General features: G+C 38.1%; 1 protein-coding gene across 1 annotated transcript; it reads right to left on the bottom strand.

Moving 5' to 3' along the window:
- Nucleotides 1-196: 196 nt before the first annotated feature.
- LOC131184742 (protein regulator of cytokinesis 1-like) lies at nucleotides 197-16,814 on the bottom strand. The gene is made up of 8 exons (XM_058156446.1): nucleotides 16,791-16,814; nucleotides 15,488-15,635; nucleotides 15,267-15,403; nucleotides 15,096-15,191; nucleotides 14,869-15,015; nucleotides 5,614-5,715; nucleotides 4,384-4,485; nucleotides 197-3,668 (listed from the first exon to the last, which is right to left on the bottom strand). Exons 1-8 carry the CDS (start codon nucleotides 16,812-16,814, stop codon nucleotides 3,291-3,293), a joined length of 1,134 nt encoding a protein of 377 aa, XP_058012429.1. The 3' UTR covers nucleotides 197-3,290.
- Between the last annotated feature and the right edge of the window lie 9 nt (nucleotides 16,815-16,823).

The following is a 16,823-nucleotide window of genomic DNA, read 5'->3' as shown; positions in this document are numbered from 1 at the left end:
GTCTGGCTGTAGGGTGCCATGTCAGCACTGTGGGACTGTCTGGACCCTCCAATTAGTTTAGTTTAGTTTATTCAAATTTGTATACCGCCCTATCTCCCAAGGGACTCAGGGCGGTTCACAGGCAGATAAAATACATATAAATACAAGATAAAATGTCCGTTAAAAATCTTATTAAATATAGCCCGATAATTAAAACACTATATATAATAAAACCCATTTAAAATCTAAATTTAAAAAACCTAGTCCAGCCCTGCGCAGACAAATAGATGTGTTTTAAGCTCGCGGCGGAAGGTTCGGAGGTCCGGGAGTTGATGAAGTCCTGGGGGGAGTTCGTTCCAGAGGGTGGGGGCCCCCACAGAGAAGGCCCTTCCCCTGGGTGTCGCCCGATGGCACTGCCTAGCCGACGGCACCCTGAGGAGTCCCTCTCTGTGAGAGCGCACGGGTCGGTGAGAGGTATTTGGTAGCAGCAGGCGTCCCGTAGATAGCCCGGCCCAATGCCATGGAGCGCTTTAAAGATAGTTACCAGCACCTTGAAGCGCACCCGGAAAGCCACAGGCAGCCAGTGCAGTCTGCGCAGGAGAGGTGTCACGTGGGTGCCACGAGGGGCTCCCTCTATCACCCGCGCAGCCGCATTCTGAACTAACTGCAGCCTCCGGATGCCCTTCAAGGGGAGCCCCACGTAGAGAGCATTGCAGTAATCCAGACGAGACGTCACAAGGGCGTGAGTGACCGTGCATAGGGCATCCCGGTCTAGAAAGGGGCGCAACTGGCGAACCTGGTAAAAAGCTCTCCTGGAGACGGCCGTCAAATGATCTTCCAAAGACAGCTGTTCATCCAGGAGGACGCCCAAGTTGCGCACCCTCTCCATCGGGGCCAATGACTCGCCCCCGACAGTCAGCCGAGGACTCAGCTGACTGTACCGGGATGCCGGCATCCACAGCCACTCTGTCTTGGAGGGATTGAGCTTGAGCCTGTTTCTCCCCATCCAGACCCGTACGGCTTCCAGGCACCGGGACAGCACTTCGATGGCTTCGTTGGGGTGGCCCGGTGTGGAAAAATACAGCTGAGTATCATCAGCGTAGAGCTGGTACCTCACACCGAAGCCACTGATGATCTCACCCAGCGGCTTCATATAGATGTGAATCGACCCCTGCGGGACCCCACAAGTGAGGCGCCTCGGGGCCGACCTCTGCCCCCCTGTCAACACCGTCTGCGACCGGTCGGAGAGATAGGAGGAGAACCACCGATAAACGGTGCCTCCCACTCCCAATCCCTCCAACCGGCGCAGCAGGATACCATGGTCGATGGTATCAAAAGCCGCTGAGAGGTCTAATAGGACCAGGGTGGAGGAATACCCCCTATCCCTGGCCCTCCAGAGATCATCCACCAACGCGACCAAAGCCGTCTCAGTGCTGTATCCGGGCCGGAAACCGGACTGGAACGGGTCTAGATAGACAGTTTCCTCCAGGTGCTGGGGAAACTGACACGCCACCACACTCTCAACAACCTTCGCCGCAAAGCGAAGGTTGGAGACCGGACGATAATTACCTAAAACAGCCGGGTCCAGGGAGGGCTTCTTGAGGAGGGGCCTTACCACCGCCTCTTTCAAGGCGGCCGGAAAGACTCCCTCCAACAAAGAAGTGCTCGTAATCGCCTGGAGCCAGCCTCGTGTCACCTCCTGAGTGGCCAGTACCAACCAGGAGGGGCACGGGTCCAGTAAACACGTGGTGGCGTTCAACCTACCCAGCAACCTGTCCATGTCCTCGGGAGCCACAGGGTCAAACTCATCCCAGACAATGTCACCAAGACCGCCCCGACGCCCCCTCCAGATCCCCGCAATTCTGGTCCAGACCGTCGCGAAGCTGAACGATTTTATCGTATAGATAACCGTTAAACTCCTCGGCACGTCCCTGCAACGGGTCATCTCGCTCCCCCTGTGCTGTTGCGGGAGGCTGCACTGGAAGCCTGGCCCACTGCCCCCTCCTGGGCGGGTGGGCAGCCAGGCAGAGGTGTGGCTGTGACCTTGCCCACTCCAGATGACACACCCTTTTCCCCACAGGGCTGCCCCCAATGGCTACATGGCTCCCCAGCCTACCCTTCACAGCACTACCCACTGTCCCCATTGCAGCCCTTGCTTCCTCGCGCTGCTCATTTCCTTTTCAGGTGCTACACCTGGGGCTGAGGGAGGTAAGGTGCTTGGGAGGCTTGGCCAGATTTTGTGGGGCCGACTTTTTCCCCAGTTAGGGCACCAGGATGTGGCCACATCCAACAGACATTTCTCTGGAGGTTGAGCAGCTTCACAGAGTTCCATCCTGATTTCGGGACATGAACGAGAAACTTGGGTGGGGTGTGTATGTGTCTGCAGGTTTCTTCTGAGGTGAGCAGCACAGATGTTTCTTAAAGGCAGCACAGCTAAGAATGTTTACATATCAGAAGTACAACATTAAATGCAGAATAAAATAACTTTTTATGTAGAGCAAAGTCAGAAATTTTAAAAAAGCTTTTTCAAAACAGTAGAACTGATTTTTTGCTGCTCACCTACATCTCTGAGCAAGCGAATAGCCACACAAATAAATAAGAGGCTGCTGTAGTGAAGGAGGTGCAAATTTAGCCATGATCATTAAAGGTACAGTCAAAGTGCCAGGGATGCCAGCCTCTTAGAGGGCCCAGTCGGTGAAGAGGAAAGTGATGGATCCTCATTGATCCCTGTAGTGTCTCCCCTTCCTGTGCCCAAGGTGAACACACCATCAACAGAAAAGCAGGCCTGGGTGGACAAAGTTGCCCAAGGAAAGGAGGGAGGCAAACTTCTGCCTGCTCCCCCCTGCCCACCCTCCCCCTCCCCCATGAGCAAGGCAGCAGGCCTGGGCCCAGAACAGCTGCTGCATCTAGACCTTTATTCCCTGTAACATAAAACTTCCAATTCATTAAATCAATTCATTAAAAACAGTTAAAAGTGGCAGCATAAACCAGGCCCTAGAAGGTCAAGTTCATGCCGGACCCTGGATGGTGAGAGGGTCCAGGGCTGGTAACAGCCCCCCTTCAGCCGTCAGGATTGGAAGCCGTGGAGTTGAGGACGTGGGACGGGTGCTCAGATTTGGAAGCCTCTGAAAATGCGCGCTGGGGAGGGAAAAGAACAAGGGTGCTGTGTTCAGAGGGGCATTTGGTGGGCGTGGAAGCAGCGGCAGGGAAGAAACTGGGTAGAGGGAGGCAGAACTGTGGGCTGCCCTGCCCAAACTTGCTTCCAGCCATGGAGCCCTGTCTTTCTGCATGCAGCAGCCCCTCCTTCGCTGTCATTCACAGGCTGGGGAAGCAGCAGCAAAAGGAAGTGGGACCCACCCAGCCCCAAAAGTCAGCCCCTGGGCAAGGGCTGACCAGCCCAAGTTTGGGCAGGGAATGCAGCCATCTGGCAACTCTCGCAGGCTGCTTCTAGCTCCAGAACCAGTGGGGACAGAAGGGCAAAAGGGGAAGAAGAGGGAGAAGGGAATTACCGCAAATGCCGAATAGGTGCTGGCAATAGAGTAAATACTGCCATTGTGCTGGGCAGGGGCTGTCGGGGTACACCCACCGCTCAGAACTGTTCTGTTGATGGGAGACACGTTCTCCTTGTTGCGCTCCATCTGGCCTTTGGAAGGGGTCTTGGTAACCACACGGATGGGGGTCCGGACAGGCTGCAGGCAGAGAGGGCAGTGGCACTTTGGGCAAGGACAGCCAGAAGATTAAAGGAAGAGCACGGGAAGGGCCATGTTTGACAAAGCCATGGTAGAGCTATTCTGGGAATTTAGGACCGCCATTCTCCATCCTCCCCAAACAATTGCTCTGAAGGCATTTCCAGTCTTCCAGCTACCCAGTCCCTAGTGCCACAGGTGTGCGCCATGTGGGCTCCATGAACTCTGGTGCTCTTGCCTGGGCATAGCTGAGGGCAATGTAGGAACGTCCCAGCTGTCAGGTTGCTTTTGCCTTCTGCATAATTTTGTCTGCATTCCAAAACCTTGAGCTGCAGAAAGCCTGTGCCACAGCTAAAGGGCTGGATTTGGGCAGCAGCCCACCCAAGGAGGCTAACCTACTCTAATTTGGCCAGGGCCTTTTGCCAACTGCCAGCTGCACCTGGAGCCTGTGTAGCACTTGGGCGCTGCAATGGTGTCTGGCCAGCTGACAACACACCAAAGTCAGCTGTGGTTGCAGGACCTTGAGGCCCTTCAGCTTCTCCAGGAAGCAGTCTCTGCATTCTCTCATTTCTAAGCAGTTTACAGCATTCTGTTACAGTTCTCCCCTTATTTTGTAATTTTTCCACTTCCACATTTGCCCAGTTCCCACAGCTGAGCTTCCTTTAGTTTCTCCTGTCTCTTGGCCTTTGACAGAGCTTGGAATTGACAGACTCTTTACCTTGCCTCCAGACAGGGGTGGGTGGCATCCGGGGGAGTTTAACACCGAACCTCTCAGGGCCGAGCGGATGGTGCTGTTGGGAGTCATAGTGGTAGTGTTGAGCTACAATAAAAGTTCAGGTGTTAGGAAAGAAAGCGGTCCCTGGTGCAAAGCAAAATAATCTGATGGCTGCTAATCAGTTCTCACTTTCAGATCTACTGCATGTCTTTACATCACAATACCTTCAGCTGCATAGAAAATGGATTAGAAACCTGATCAAGGACATAATTTTATTGTGTCTCACGCTGGCAGACTTAGAATAAGGGAGTTGAAAAGGGACCATGAAATCTTCTAGTCCAACTCAGCAGGAGACTATTCCACTCCAGATAAATGGCTGTCCAATCTCTTCTTAAAAATCTCCAGTGATGGAGACCCCAATGGAGGCAAGCTGGTCCATAATTAATTGTCCTGTCAAGAAATTCCTTAGTTCTAGGTTGGATTCCTTCTGATGAACCTCCACCCACTGCTTCTTGCCCTGCTGTAGAGAGGTTAATCCCCTCTCATTTATGGCTGCCGCCCCTCAGATATTGGGACATTGCTATCCTCTTACCCCTCCCTAGTCCCTCTTTTCACTAGATTAAACATACCCACTTCCTGCAACCGTTCTTCATGTTTTAGCCTCCAGCCCCCTAATCATCTTCTTTGCTCTTTTCAATTGTACCTGGGAGGGAGTGTATGCTTCCGGTGGAATCTGGTGCTGAGTTGCAAAAGGGTGGGGGCCTTTCCCAAGGAACTCGGAGGCAGATCAGCCTTGAGTCATTAGTGTGCAGAGAGAGGCCCTCCCTAAATCTTTCCAAGGTGCTTTAGCAATGAACAGCAATAAAGGAACTACCCTGAGCAAGCCATCGTTTTGTTCTTGGTACCTTGCGCCTAATAATGCTGCTGGGAGGAGTTTGTATCCTAGAGACGTCCTCCAACCTCCCCAGTTTTTTAAAACTACATTTGATTAGGAAAAAAGCTTCTAACTGGAATATATATAGCAAGTAACAAAACCACCCTCCCCCTTTCTGAGTTAGTCCTGAACCCGAGGTGTCTTCAGGCACTCAAAAAAGGCCAGGAGTCTCCAGGGCTCCAGAGAAAAAAGTCAACAAGGGGAAAAGATGGCACGAAAGAGTAAAGGAAAAAAGCTGTCCTGCATTTACTTATACAAGGTAAAAAGGCAAACCTTGACTTCTGGGCAACCCCACTTACCTTTCGTGCTTTGCCAGGTGTGGTGATGCCCAAAGCCCGTCTCTTGGTGGGGGTGCTGCCATAGAGCATCTCCTCCTCCGTCTGTCGGGACTTTTTGAGTTGCTGAAAGACAGAAGGGAATAGAGCAGGCTAAACAGGAGCTGGCTTATCTGAGACTGATCTCAAGCGAACTTTTTTAAAAAATGGATTTAATTCATCTAAGAAATGGACCGGCTGCTTGGCTATCACACTTGGAATCAGAGGGCAAGTCAGAAGTTGGGGGAGGAAGATGCTGCAGGAGGGGCTGCAAGGCCTCCCAATTTGCCAAGTGCTCTCAGCAGCACAGCTGGAACAGGCTCTGCTCCAGCATGGGGAAAGAAGCCTTCTGGCATCCAGTGGTGGAGCCCTGATCTGCGTGTCCCAAAACCCACAAAAGACGGGATCGCTGTGAAGAGACCTCAAGGTCTCTGATGGGTTTAGAGCCCTGGGAGGCAAGGGAATAGCCATCTTAGAGCACAGAATCATAGGACTGGAAGGGACCTCGGTAGTCTTCTCATTCAAGTCCTGTGCAAGCAGGATCCTAGATCATCCCAGTCGCAACATCTTTTTTATATTGTGGCGACCAAAACAGGATGCAATATTCCAAATGTGGCCTCACTAGTGCAGTATAATGCAGTACTAGCGCTTCTCGCAATCTTGATTCCATCCCACTGATGATGCAGCCTGGGATTGCATTGGCTTTTTGGGCAGCTGCCACACACAGCTGGTTTATACTTGATCCACTAGGACACCTGGCTCTCTCACACTTGCTAGGTGCCACTCATTCTGTACCTGGGCATTTGGTTTTCCTTGCCTAAGTGCAGGACCTGACTTTTCTGACCCCTGAACTGCTTTTTGTCCCAGGTGCAGTTGGCGCCTTTGACGCGTCACTCCATTTGCCTACTTCCTTTTCTAATTGTTTTCAGAAGTTACTTGTTAGCTGCTTTTCAGCTACCAGGAGCCTTTGGATTAAAAGACTTCGAAGTACCAAGTGAGTCTCCTTCAGCCTTAGCGAGAAAAGTTTTAAATACAGGTTTAAGAACTTAACTTTCGGCTTCCGGTGGTTTCGTTTTCCCCGGGAGGACGCCTGGAATGGCGTCCCGAACTGAGATTCTGTAAAAGCTGGTGAAACAGCTGTTAGCCAGCTTCAAAGCTTTTCTCTGGGTGAAAGAGATTAGCAAGAGTGGCTGGATAGCAGAAGATTGCCCCAGGGGCTCTGCTTTCTTATGCAGAGTCTCGGAGGGGTGCCTGCATAACCCAGCCCCACTCCAGACTCGGCTCGATCCTGTTAATTAAGCAGGACAAGAGGAAAACGCCCACCTCTGCTCAATTGATTCCGTTTTGAATAACTTAAAGCAGACGGGACAAATACAAGTGATCGATTACTGGGGAAGCAAGAAGAGAGCTGACTTCTATTCCTTTTTAAAAGGGGAAAACTTTTTCTCACTTGAACTTAGTGAAGGAAGAAATGGCGTCTGAGAGGAAGTGGATTGGAGGCTGCTTGTGAAAGTGAAGTTCGTCTTTGTGGATTTTAGCTGAATAGAAGCTTTCCAGAGGAGGCAAGGTGAAAGTTTTTATTTTACAACTTTAATTGGAGACTTTTTGAGACTTTGAGATTTTATAATTCTAATTAGAGACTTTACTTAAATTAAAATGGCTTCTAAGCCACCAAAAGCTCCCATGACGAGAAGGGGGTCTGAAACTAATTTAGAAGATATATTAAAGGAACAGAATAGAGTTTCTGAAGAGCGATTTAAAGAAATTATGAATAATATTCATGGTGTGAAGGATCAACTTAGGGAAGAAATTAAAGAGACTAATAAAAAAATTAGAGAAGATTTATTGATGGTTTTCAAGGTTTGGCAAAAAATTTGGAAGTAATGGAGGATAAAGTGGAAGTAATTAGTCAAGCAAATCAGTATTTGGATAATAAAGTTGGAGAGCTTCAAAATAAAGTGGATAAAAATGAGGATCATGTGGTGGTATTGCAATATAGAGCGTTGGAGAAGGCTTTGAGAATTAGGGGTCTTCAAGACCGGAAGGAAGAAGATCTTAAAAAAGTTATATCAGAAGCCTTAGCTGAAATGTTAGGCATGGACCCTCGAGAAGTTGATTTTCAAATTGATAAGGCATATAGGGTTAATTCTTGGGTAGCGAGGCAGAAAAAGCTCCCAAGAGATATTGTAATTTATTTTTTAACTTCTACAATAAGAAATCAGATTTTGCAAGCTACATACCAAAAGAAATTGCAAATAGCAGAACAGGAGGTGTTGGTTTTGAAAGAGATCCCTGCTAAAATGTTAAAGGATAGAAGGATTTTAGGTTTTTACACAAGAGCTTAGGAAGCATCAGATTCAATATAGATGGGAGGTTCCAATTGGTTTAACAGTATTTTTTCAAGGCAGGAGATATCGAATTGATACTGAATTGAAAGCAAAAGATTTTCTTTTTAATGTATTGAAAGTGGATGTAGAAACAGTGGATAAAAGTCTTCAAGAGAAACAGAGTGGGGAAGCTGAAACTGCACCTGTGATATCAGTACCTCAAGAACAATCTCAAGAACAAAGAGTGACAAGGGAGCTATTAGGCGTAAGGAGATGGAGGAACGACTTCAAAGACAGGAACGGATTCTACTACTGAAGCTGTGGGAGGAGCCAAGCCGAAGAGTGAGGGTCTTCAGCTAATTGCTCAGAAGCTTCAAGAGGCCAGAGATGGCAAATAAATTTTTGACATGGAATGTTAATGGTTTAAATTCAGCACAGAAAAGAAGAAAAATATTCCATTATTTGAAACAATTTAAAAATGATGTGATATGTTTGCAAGAGACACATATAAAATTATCAGATCAGAAATATTTGATTAATTCAAATTAGGTAAACATTTTGTTTCTTCTGCTCGAATAAGAAAAATGGTATAGTTATATATTTGAAGAAAAATATATCAAGTAAATTAATTGAAACGGACATTCAAGGAAGATATATTGCTATTGAATTGATTTTAGAAGGAAAAGACACTTGTGATTGGCATATATGCACCTAATCAACAACAAGAAAAATTTTATAAACTGTTACATGAAAAATTGACTTTTGGGACTATAAAACATTTATTATATTAGGGATTGGAATGGTGTAATGGACATTAGAAAAGATAAAAGAACTCTTTCTAAGAAAATTCCTATGCATGCAAAATTGCCTAAATCTTTTTGATTTGATGGAAGATTTTGAGTTGAAAGATATATGGAGAAGGCAGAATTTTTGATGATAGAGATTATACTTATTTTTCGGATAGGCATCAATCTTTTCACGTATTGATTTTATATTAATTACCAATGACTTGCTTTCTAGGGTTAGGAAAACAAAGATATTTCCAAGGTGTTTAACTGATCATAGTCCGGTATGGATGGAGTTGCAATATGAAGGTGGAAGAAGATCATGGAGAATAAATGAAAATTTGTTTAGATATGAGGATAATGTAAATCAATGTAAAAAACAAATGAAAGAATTTTTTGATTATAATTTGGGAAAGGGAACTTTGATAGAAATGGTGTGGGACGCGAGCAAGGCCTTTATGAGAGGAAATTTGATATATATTAATAGTAGACAGAGGAGAAAACTACAAAAACAGCGTAGGGATTTAGAAGAGGAAATTCAGAGGAAACAACAATTATTGGTATATAATCCACATGATTTAAAAACTACTGAAGCGATAAAGATATTACAGAGTCAATTTAATATGTTAATGGCAGATCAGGTGGCAACCAATATACAATATGCTAAACATAATACTTTTTGTAATGCCAATAAATCAGGAGGTGGTTGGCTTATATGTTAAGGAAAAGACAGAAAGCACGTACTATTGAAGGAATTGAATACAAGGGTAAAGTGCGATTTCAACAGGATAAAATTAAAAAAGCTTTCTTGGAATATTATACAAATTTATATGCCAGAGATACAATATTGAATATGGATATTGATAAATATTTGAAAGAATATAAGGTTAAAGGTTTAACTAATGAACAAAGGGAAGAGTTGAATCGGCCTATAACTTCTGAGGAAATTATTTTGGTAATAAAGCAATTAAAAATAGGGAAATCCCCAGGCACAGATGGACTTACAGCAATATATTATAAAAAGTTACAGGATGAGATAGTTGGTCCACTTATGGAGTTATTTAATCAGATATTGATGGGAGGAGGAGTACCACCATCATGGAGGACTACTTTTATTTCATTGATACCAAAAGAGGATCAGGATTGTACTAAGCCTGGGAATTATAGACCGATTTCACTCTTGAATAATGATTATAAGATTTTTGCAAAAATAATGGCAAATAGGTTAATGGAAATTGTACAACAAAGGATTCACACTGACCAGTCTGGTTTTATAAAAGGGAGACAAATGAGGAATAACGTTAGGCAGATAGTGAATTTATTGGAATATTTGGAAAAGAAAAATCAGATTCCGCAGCGTTTATATTTTTGGATGCAGAGAAAGCTTTTGATCGTTTGCATTGGGAATTTTTATTTAAATTAACAGACAAAATGCAATTTGGAAATGGTTTTATACGAATACTTAGGGCAATTTATGGAGCGCAAACAGCTCAGATAATAATTAATGGTAGTTTGACAGATAGTTTTAAAATTGCGAAAGGAACAAGGCAAGGGTGTCCTTTATCACCTTTATTGTTTATTTTATCTTTGGAACCTTTATTGGATAAGATAAGAGAGTTAAGGGAGATAGAGGGTATTAGAATTAGAAGATATGAATATAAAGTCAGAGCATTTGCAGATGATTTGGTTGTTATGTTGACTCAGCCTATAAATTCGAGTGTATATTTGTTGGAAGTAATTAATCAATATGGAAGGGTCTCAGGGTTTAAAGTGAATCAAAATAAAACAAAAGTGTTAACCAAAAATATGATTAAGAACCAGAAAGAAAAACTAGAGGAAATAACAGGATTTGAAATTGTAAAAAAGGTTAAATATTTAGGAGTCTTTCTTACTTCATCAAATGGAAATTGTATAAGAATAATTATGATGTGTTATGGAAAAAATTCAGAAGGAAATGAATACTTGGAAAAATTACAATTATCTTTGTTAGGAGAATAGCAGCTATAAAATGAATGTTTTGCCTAAATTCTTGTTCTTGTTTCAGATGATACCAATAATTAAGAAAGATAAAAATTTGGATGAATGGCAGATTGGAATTAATAAATTTATATGGGAAGGAAAAAGCGAGAGTCAAAATGAAAATAATGCAAGATACACGGAAAGAGGAGGATTAAAATGCCTAATTTAAAACTGTATTATGAAGCAGTTGTTCTTTCGGTAATAAGTGATTGGTTTAATTTGACGGTGCCAAGGATTTTGAATCTAGAAGGTTATGATTTATTATATGGTTGGCATGCATATTTATTGTATGATAAGAAAGTAGATAAAGCTTTTAAGAATCATGTGTTGAGAATTTCTCTTCTGCGTGTCTGGAAAAATATTATTATAAGTTAAATTACAAAATTCCTATATGGGTATGTCCTCGCACGCAGTAGAGAATATAAATATAGAACAGGAACAAGAAATGATTACTTATAAAGATCTTTTATACAATGAGAGGGGAAATTTACAACTAAAATCTTTGGATACATTAAAAGAAGAAGGGAGGAATTATACTTGGTTTCAATATGGACAGTTAAAGGCTAGATGGAAAGAAGATCAGAAAATTGGTATCATTCAAAATGAAGAAAATCTGGTTAAACAAATTAGAAATCAAACTCAGGGGCATATAAAGAGATTGTATAATGTGTTGCTTGAAATAGATTCTGAAAGAGATTTAATAAAGGATTGTATGATAAAATGGGCACAGAATATTCAAGAACCAATAATGTTGGAAACATGGGAAAAAATTTGGGTTAGAAATGTTAAATTTACGCAAGCGCAGAATTTAAGGAAAAATTTTTATAAGATGTTTTATAGATGGCATTTAGATCCTAAGAAAATTATCATGTATGTATCCAGATATGCAAGCGAAATGTTGGAGATGTAATTGTGATGATGCTACATATTTTCATGTATGGTGGACTTGTAAGAAAATTAAGTCTTTCTGGATAAGAATCTGGTGGATTATGCAGAATGTTCTGAAGAAGAAGATAAAGTTCCTACCGCAATTTTTCCTTTTGGGAATAACAACGGACTGTACAGTGATTGAGACTAAGTTGATTTTGAACTTAATAACAGCAGCAAGACTGTTGATTGGACAATATTGGAAGAAAAAAGAATTACCCACAATAGAAGAATGGATATTGAAAGTTTCCAATTTGGCTGAGATGGCTAAAATCTCAGCCTTCTTGAAAGACAGTACTCAAGAAAAATATTTAAATGAATGGAAGAACTGGATTGATTATATTCAAAATAGATATCAGATTAAGAAATTTCGGATTGCTTTTGAATGAAGGATGTTATTTTGATTTTAATGGAAGAAGTCAGGTTATGTGAGAGAGAAAGATTATAATTGTGTTAGATTTTAAAAATTTAATGTATGACTGTTTTGTTTAAGGAACTATACCTTGTGTTTGCTCCGGGAAGTCCGGGGAGGGGTTTAGGAGGGAGGGAGGGGAAAAATTTTTATAAGATGTTTTATAGATGGCATTTAGATCCTAAGAAAATTATCATGTATGTATCCAGATATGCAAGCGAAATGTTGGAGATGTAATTGTGATGATGCTACATATTTTCATGTATGGTGGACTTGTAAGAAAATTAAGTCTTTCTGGATAAGAATCTGGTGGATTATGCAGAATGTTCTGAAGAAGAAGATAAAGTTCCTACCGCAATTTTTCCTTTTGGGAATAACAACGGACTGTACAGTGATTGAGACTAAGTTGATTTTGAACTTAATAACAGCAGCACGACTGTTGATTGGACAATATTGGAAGAAAAAAGAATTACCCACAATAGAAGAATGGATATTGAAAGTTTCCAATTTGGCTGAGATGGCTAAAATCTCAGCCTTCTTGAAAGACAGTACTCAAGAAAAATATTTAAATGAATGGAAGAACTGGATTGATTATATTCAAAATAGATATCAGATTAAGAAATTTCGGATTGCTTTTGAATGAAGGATGTTATTTTGATTTTAATGGAAGAAGTCAGGTTATGTGAGAGAGAAAGATTATAATTGTGTTAGATTTTAAAAATTTAATGTATGACTGTTTTGTTTAAGGAACTATACCTTGTGTTTGCTCCGGGAAGTCCGGGGAGGGGTTTAGGAGGGAGGGAGGGGAAAAATTTGGGTTAGAAATGTTAAATTTACGCAAGCGCAGAATTTAAGGAAAATTTTTATAAGATGTTTTATAGATGGCATTTAGATCCTAAGAAAATTATCATGTATGTATCCAGATATGCAAGCGAAATGTTGGAGATGTAATTGTGATGATGCTACATATTTTCATGTATGGTGGACTTGTAAGAAAATTAAGTCTTTCTGGATAAGAATCTGGTGGATTATGCAGAATGTTCTGAAGAAGAAGATAAAGTTCCTACCGCAATTTTTCCTTTTGGGAATAACAACGGACTGTACAGTGATTGAGACTAAGTTGATTTTGAACTTAATAACAGCAGCACGACTGTTGATTGGACAATATTGGAAGAAAAAAGAATTACCCACAATAGAAGAATGGATATTGAAAGTTTCCAATTTGGCTGAGATGGCTAAAATCTCAGCCTTCTTGAAAGACAGTACTCAAGAAAAATATTTAAATGAATGGAAGAACTGGATTGATTATATTCAAAATAGATATCAGATTAAGAAATTTCGGATTGCTTTTGAATGAAGGATGTTATTTTGATTTTAATGGAAGAAGTCAGGTTATGTGAGAGAGAAAGATTATAATTGTGTTAGATTTTAAAAATTTAATGTATGACTGTTTTGTTTAAGGAACTATACCTTGTGTTTGCTCCGGGAAGTCCGGGGAGGGGTTTAGGAGGGAGGGGAGGGGAAAAATTTAATTGTTGTAAAACTTTTCAATAAAAAAAAAAAAAAAAAAAAAAAAAAAAAAAAAAAAAAAAAAAAAAAAAAAAAAAAAAAAAAAAAAAAAAAAAAAAAAAAAAAAAAAAAAAAAAAAAAAAAAAAAAAAAAAAAAAAAAAAAAAAAAAAAAAAAAAAAAAAAAAAAAAAAAAAAAAAAAAAAAAAAAAAAAAAAAAAAAAAAAAAAAAAAAAAAAAAAAAAAAAAAAAAAAAAAAAAAAAAAAAAAAAAAAAAAAAAAAAAAAAAAAAAAAAAAAAAAAAAAAAAAAAAAAAAAAAAAAAAAAAAAAAAAAAAAAAAAAAAAAAAAAAAAAAAAAAAAAAAAAAAAAAAAAAAAAAAAAAAAAAAAAAAAAAAAAAAAAAAAAAAAAAAAAAAAAAAAAAAAAAAAAAAAAAAAAAAAAAAAAAAAAAAAAAAAAAAAAAAAAAAAAAAAAAAAAAAAAAAAAAAAAAAAAAAAAAAAAAAAAAAAAAAAAAAAAAAAAAAAAAAAAAAAAAAAAAAAAAAAAAAAAAAAAAAAAAAAAAAAAAAAAAAAAAAAAAAAAAAAAAAAAAAAAAAAAAAAAAAAAAAAAAAAAAAAAAAAAAAAAAAAAAAAAAAAAAAAAAAAAAAAAAAAAAAAAAAAAAAAAAAAAAAAAAAAAAAAAAAAAAAAAAAAAAAAAAAAAAAAAAAAAAAAAAAAAAAAAAAAAAAAAAAAAAAAAAAAAAAAAAAAAAAAAAAAAAAAAAAAAAAAAAAAAAAAAAAAAAAAAAAAAAAAAAAAAAAAAAAAAAAAAAAAAAAAAAAAAAAAAAAAAAAAAAAAAAAAAAAAAAAAAAAAAAAAAAAAAAAAAAAAAAAAAAAAAAAAAAAAAAAAAAAAAAAAAAAAAAAAAAAAAAAAAAAAAAAAAAAAAAAAAAAAAAAAAAAAAAAAAAAAAAAAAAAAAAAAAAAAAAAAAAAAAAAAAAAAAAAAAAAAAAAAAAAAAAAAAAAAAAAAAAAAAAAAAAAAAAAAAAAAAAAAAAAAAAAAAAAAAAACAAACAAAAAAACAAAGAGCATTGCTGGAGGGAGCTCATAACTGCCTCCTTGAGGGGGAAGCAACTGCTGGGTGGGCTTGCAGGCAAAATGGCTCCTCCTGGCTACCTTCTGGCTAGAGGGACTAAGCATACCCAGCAGTCAACAGGCTTGGCTACCCTTGCTGGACATGATAAACTAACAGCCATGGGTGGAAAGCTGAGGCTGCCAACTCACCCGTTCCTGCCTTTCCTTCTCCTTCTCCAGATGATGGAGGTGCCACTGCTCGGCCACGTGCTCCATGAAGCGCTGCCCGCTCACTAGGAAGTCTTGAGTATGCTCTTGCTCCCACAGCTCAACCCGGACCCTCAGCTCCTCTTCCAACTGCACCAGAAGAAGGCAGGTTTAGGTGGGGCTGACAGAGGTTCGCAGAATGGGGAGAGTGGCTGGGAAGGGCCACTTGCCTTGGAAAGAGTCTTCTGCACCTTGGTACGCAGTTTCTCTTCTTTCAGGAGGTTGCCTCCTCGGTTGGTGAAGCGACTTGGATCAGTGGCCTTTTTCTACAGGGAAGAAAAGGTGAGTATCCTGCTGCCTGGAGAGGCAGCTAAGCCCAGCCCAGCCGGGCTCACAATTACCTCGAGCTCCTGAAAGAGACACCAGCTCTTCTTCCACTTCTGGATTGCTTCAAACAGCTCTTGATGTGTCTCGTAATAATGCTTCAGTCGCATGAGCTCTTTGTCGTGTTGCTGCAACAACTCTTCAGTAAAGGTGTCTACGAAGGAGGAAAGCATGAGGGATGGCAGGAAGAGCCACTGAAGATGGCCTCACTGACTCTCAACGCTGGCCCCCAACCCACCTTCATAGTACGGGCCAAAGGAGCGCCTCTGCTCTTCCCCATAAAAGCACTTGTCCCAGTAAGCGGACAGCTCAGCCCGAATGGCCTCCACCACCTTCTGCAGGTTCTGGCACTTCAGTTGTTCCAAGCGGTCGACTTCCAGGTGTAGCTAAAAGAGGCAGCAGGGAGGGGAGGGGAAAATTTAATTGTTGTAAAACTTTTCAATAAAAAAAAAAAAAAAAAAAAAAAAAAAAAAAAAAAAAAAAAAAAAAAAAAAAAAAAAAAAAAAAAAAAAAAAAAAAAAAAAAAAAAAAAAAAAAAAAAAAAAAAAAAAAAAAAAAAAAAAAAAAAAAAAAAAAAAAAAAAAAAAAAAAAAAAAAAAAAAAAAAAAAAAAAAAAAAAAAAAAAAAAAAAAAAAAAAAAAAAAAAAAAAAAAAAAAAAAAAAAAAAAAAAAAAAAAAAAAAAAAAAAAAAAAAAAAAAAAAAAAAAAAAAAAAAAAAAAAAAAAAAAAAAAAAAAAAAAAAAAAAAAAAAAAAAAAAAAAAAAAAAAAAAAAAAAAAAAAAAAAAAAAAAAAAAAAAAAAAAAAAAAAAAAAAAAAAAAAAAAAAAAAAAAAAAAAAAAAAAAAAAAAAAAAAAAAAAAAAAAAAAAAAAAAAAAAAAAAAAAAAAAAAAAAAAAAAAAAAAAAAAAAAAAAAAAAAAAAAAAAAAAAAAAAAAAAAAAAAAAAAAAAAAAAAAAAAAAAAAAAAAAAAAAAAAAAAAAAAAAAAAAAAAAAAAAAAAAAAAAAAAAAAAAAAAAAAAAAAAAAAAAAAAAAAAAAAAAAAAAAAAAAAAAAAAAAAAAAAAAAAAAAAAAAAAAAAAAAAAAAAAAAAAAAAAAAAAAAAAAAAAAAAAAAAAAAAAAAAAAAAAAAAAAAAAAAAAAAAAAAAAAAAAAAAAAAAAAAAAAAAAAAAAAAAAAAAAAAAAAAAAAAAAAAAAAAAAAAAAAAAAAAAAAAAAAAAAAAAAAAAAAAAAAAAAAAAAAAAAAAAAAAAAAAAAAAAAAAAAAAAAAAAAAAAAAAAAAAAAAAAAAAAAAAAAAAAAAAAAAAAAAAAAAAAAAAAAAAAAAAAAAAAAAAAAAAAAAAAAAAAAAAAAAAAAAAAAAAAAAAAAAAAAAAAAAAAAAAAAAAAAAAAAAAAAAAAAAAAAAAAAAAAAAAAAAAAAAAAAAAAAAAAAAAAAAAAACAAAAAAACAAAGAGCATTGCTGGAGGGAGCTCATAACTGCCTCCTTGAGGGGGAAGCAACTGCTGGGTGGGCTTGCAGGCAAAATGGCTCCTCCTGGCTACCTTCTGGCTAGAGGGACTAAGCATACCCAGCAG

Source organism: Ahaetulla prasina, chromosome 13, assembly GCF_028640845.1.
Source record: "Ahaetulla prasina isolate Xishuangbanna chromosome 13, ASM2864084v1, whole genome shotgun sequence".
Taxonomy (NCBI): Eukaryota; Metazoa; Chordata; class Lepidosauria; order Squamata; family Colubridae; genus Ahaetulla; species Ahaetulla prasina.
This window is presented reverse-complemented; position numbering and strand designations above follow the sequence as displayed.